At 56.8% G+C, this 1332-nt stretch overlaps 1 protein-coding gene across 1 annotated transcript in view; it reads left to right on the forward strand.

Annotated features, from left to right (window-relative positions):
- The window catches only part of FBXO2 (F-box protein 2), an 8820-nt gene that overhangs the window by 5656 nt on the left and 1832 nt on the right, over positions 1-1332 (forward strand). Inside the window, exons 2-4 of the mRNA XM_027770676.1 lie at positions 1-223; positions 648-777; positions 854-949. The exon at positions 1-223 is cut by the window's left edge and continues 167 nt beyond it. Of these exons, the coding sequence (XP_027626477.1) occupies positions 1-223; positions 648-777; positions 854-949 (449 nt within the window). The remainder of the gene's footprint in view (positions 224-647; positions 778-853; positions 950-1332) is intronic.

A 1332-nucleotide genomic window follows, 5' to 3' on the forward strand; every position in this document is an offset into this window, starting at 1 on the left:
CGTGTGCTGGCCGAGCTGCCAGCCGACGAGCTCGTGCGGGCCTGCCGCCTGGTGTGCCTGCGCTGGAAGGACCTGGTGGACGGCGCCCCTCTGTGGCTCCTTAAGTGCCAGCAGGAAGGGCTGGTGGCAGAGGGCGGTGCCGAGGATGAGCGCGACCACTGGCAGCAGTTCTACTTCCTGAGCAAGCGGCGGCGCAACCTGCTGCGCAACCCGTGCGGGGAAGGTGAGCGGCCAAGGCCTAGCTCCTCACGCCTGGGGAGCTCAGCTTCCCCTGTAAGATGGGCGGTGATAGTGCCAGCCTGCTTTGATGGTTAAAAGACAGAAAGCGCTTGGCTCAGCGCGTAGCACAGACCGCTCCAATGTGTACTACAATATAATACTAGATCTCGCAGGCCACCTGCGTGCCCTGAGGGTCTCTTTCTCAGGTCTTTCTACCCACAGTGAGCTGAGGCAGGCGGACCCTGCGGACAGTCCTGTCAGGAGGGAGAATTATGGAAGTAGCTGTCATTCTGCCCCACGTTGTCTGCCTGCCCCATTATCATTAAAGCACTGCGTTTGCCCTGCTCCCCGCCAAGCTGCCAGTATAATGGGAAGAGCCAGCCCAGCCTCGGCAGGGACTGCGTGACCAGAGTGGGTTGCTCTTACAGAGGACTTGGAGGGCTGGTGCGACGTGGAGCACGGAGGAGACGGCTGGAGGGTGGAGGAGCTGCCTGGAGACTCTGGGGTGGAATTCACACACGACGAGAGCGTCAAGAAGTACTTCGCCTCCTCCTTTGAGTAAGCATAGCGGGAGAGGAGGAGAGGGGGAGGGGGACGTGGGCCGTCTGCTCTGTCCTAACCCCACTTCTCCTAGGTGGTGTCGCAAAGCGCAGGTCATCGATCTGCAGGCTGAGGGCTATTGGGAGGAGCTGCTGGACCTGGCTCAGCCGGCCATCGTGGTGAAGGACTGGTGAGAAGCCTGGGGGCGGGACCAGGGCAACCACAGGGTAGGCAAGTGAGCAGAATACCCCCACCTTGGACCCTTGGGCCACTGCCTTCCAGCTTTAGTGGGGCCTGCAAGGGTTGACCACTTCAATTTTTCAGGATAAGGTGCAACTCACTTCCACTCCTGAGTTGTAATATACAAGTATATGCACACACATGAGTATATATGTGTGTGTGTAAATATTACATATTAAATCTGTCTGCCATCCAAACAAGGTCTTTATGCGCTGGCTTTGACTTCAGGGTTGGATCAGGGTGACTTGGAGTTTAGTCCTTGTGTTTGGATATTGGGCCAGTCATTTTCTTTTTCTTTTTTTTTTTTTTTTGTATAAGGCATGTGAGCTCACC

The sequence above is a fragment of the Tupaia chinensis genome, unplaced genomic scaffold (assembly GCF_000334495.1).
Source record: "Tupaia chinensis unplaced genomic scaffold, TupChi_1.0 Scaffold000146_1, whole genome shotgun sequence".
In the NCBI taxonomy this organism is placed as follows: Eukaryota; Metazoa; Chordata; class Mammalia; order Scandentia; family Tupaiidae; genus Tupaia; species Tupaia belangeri.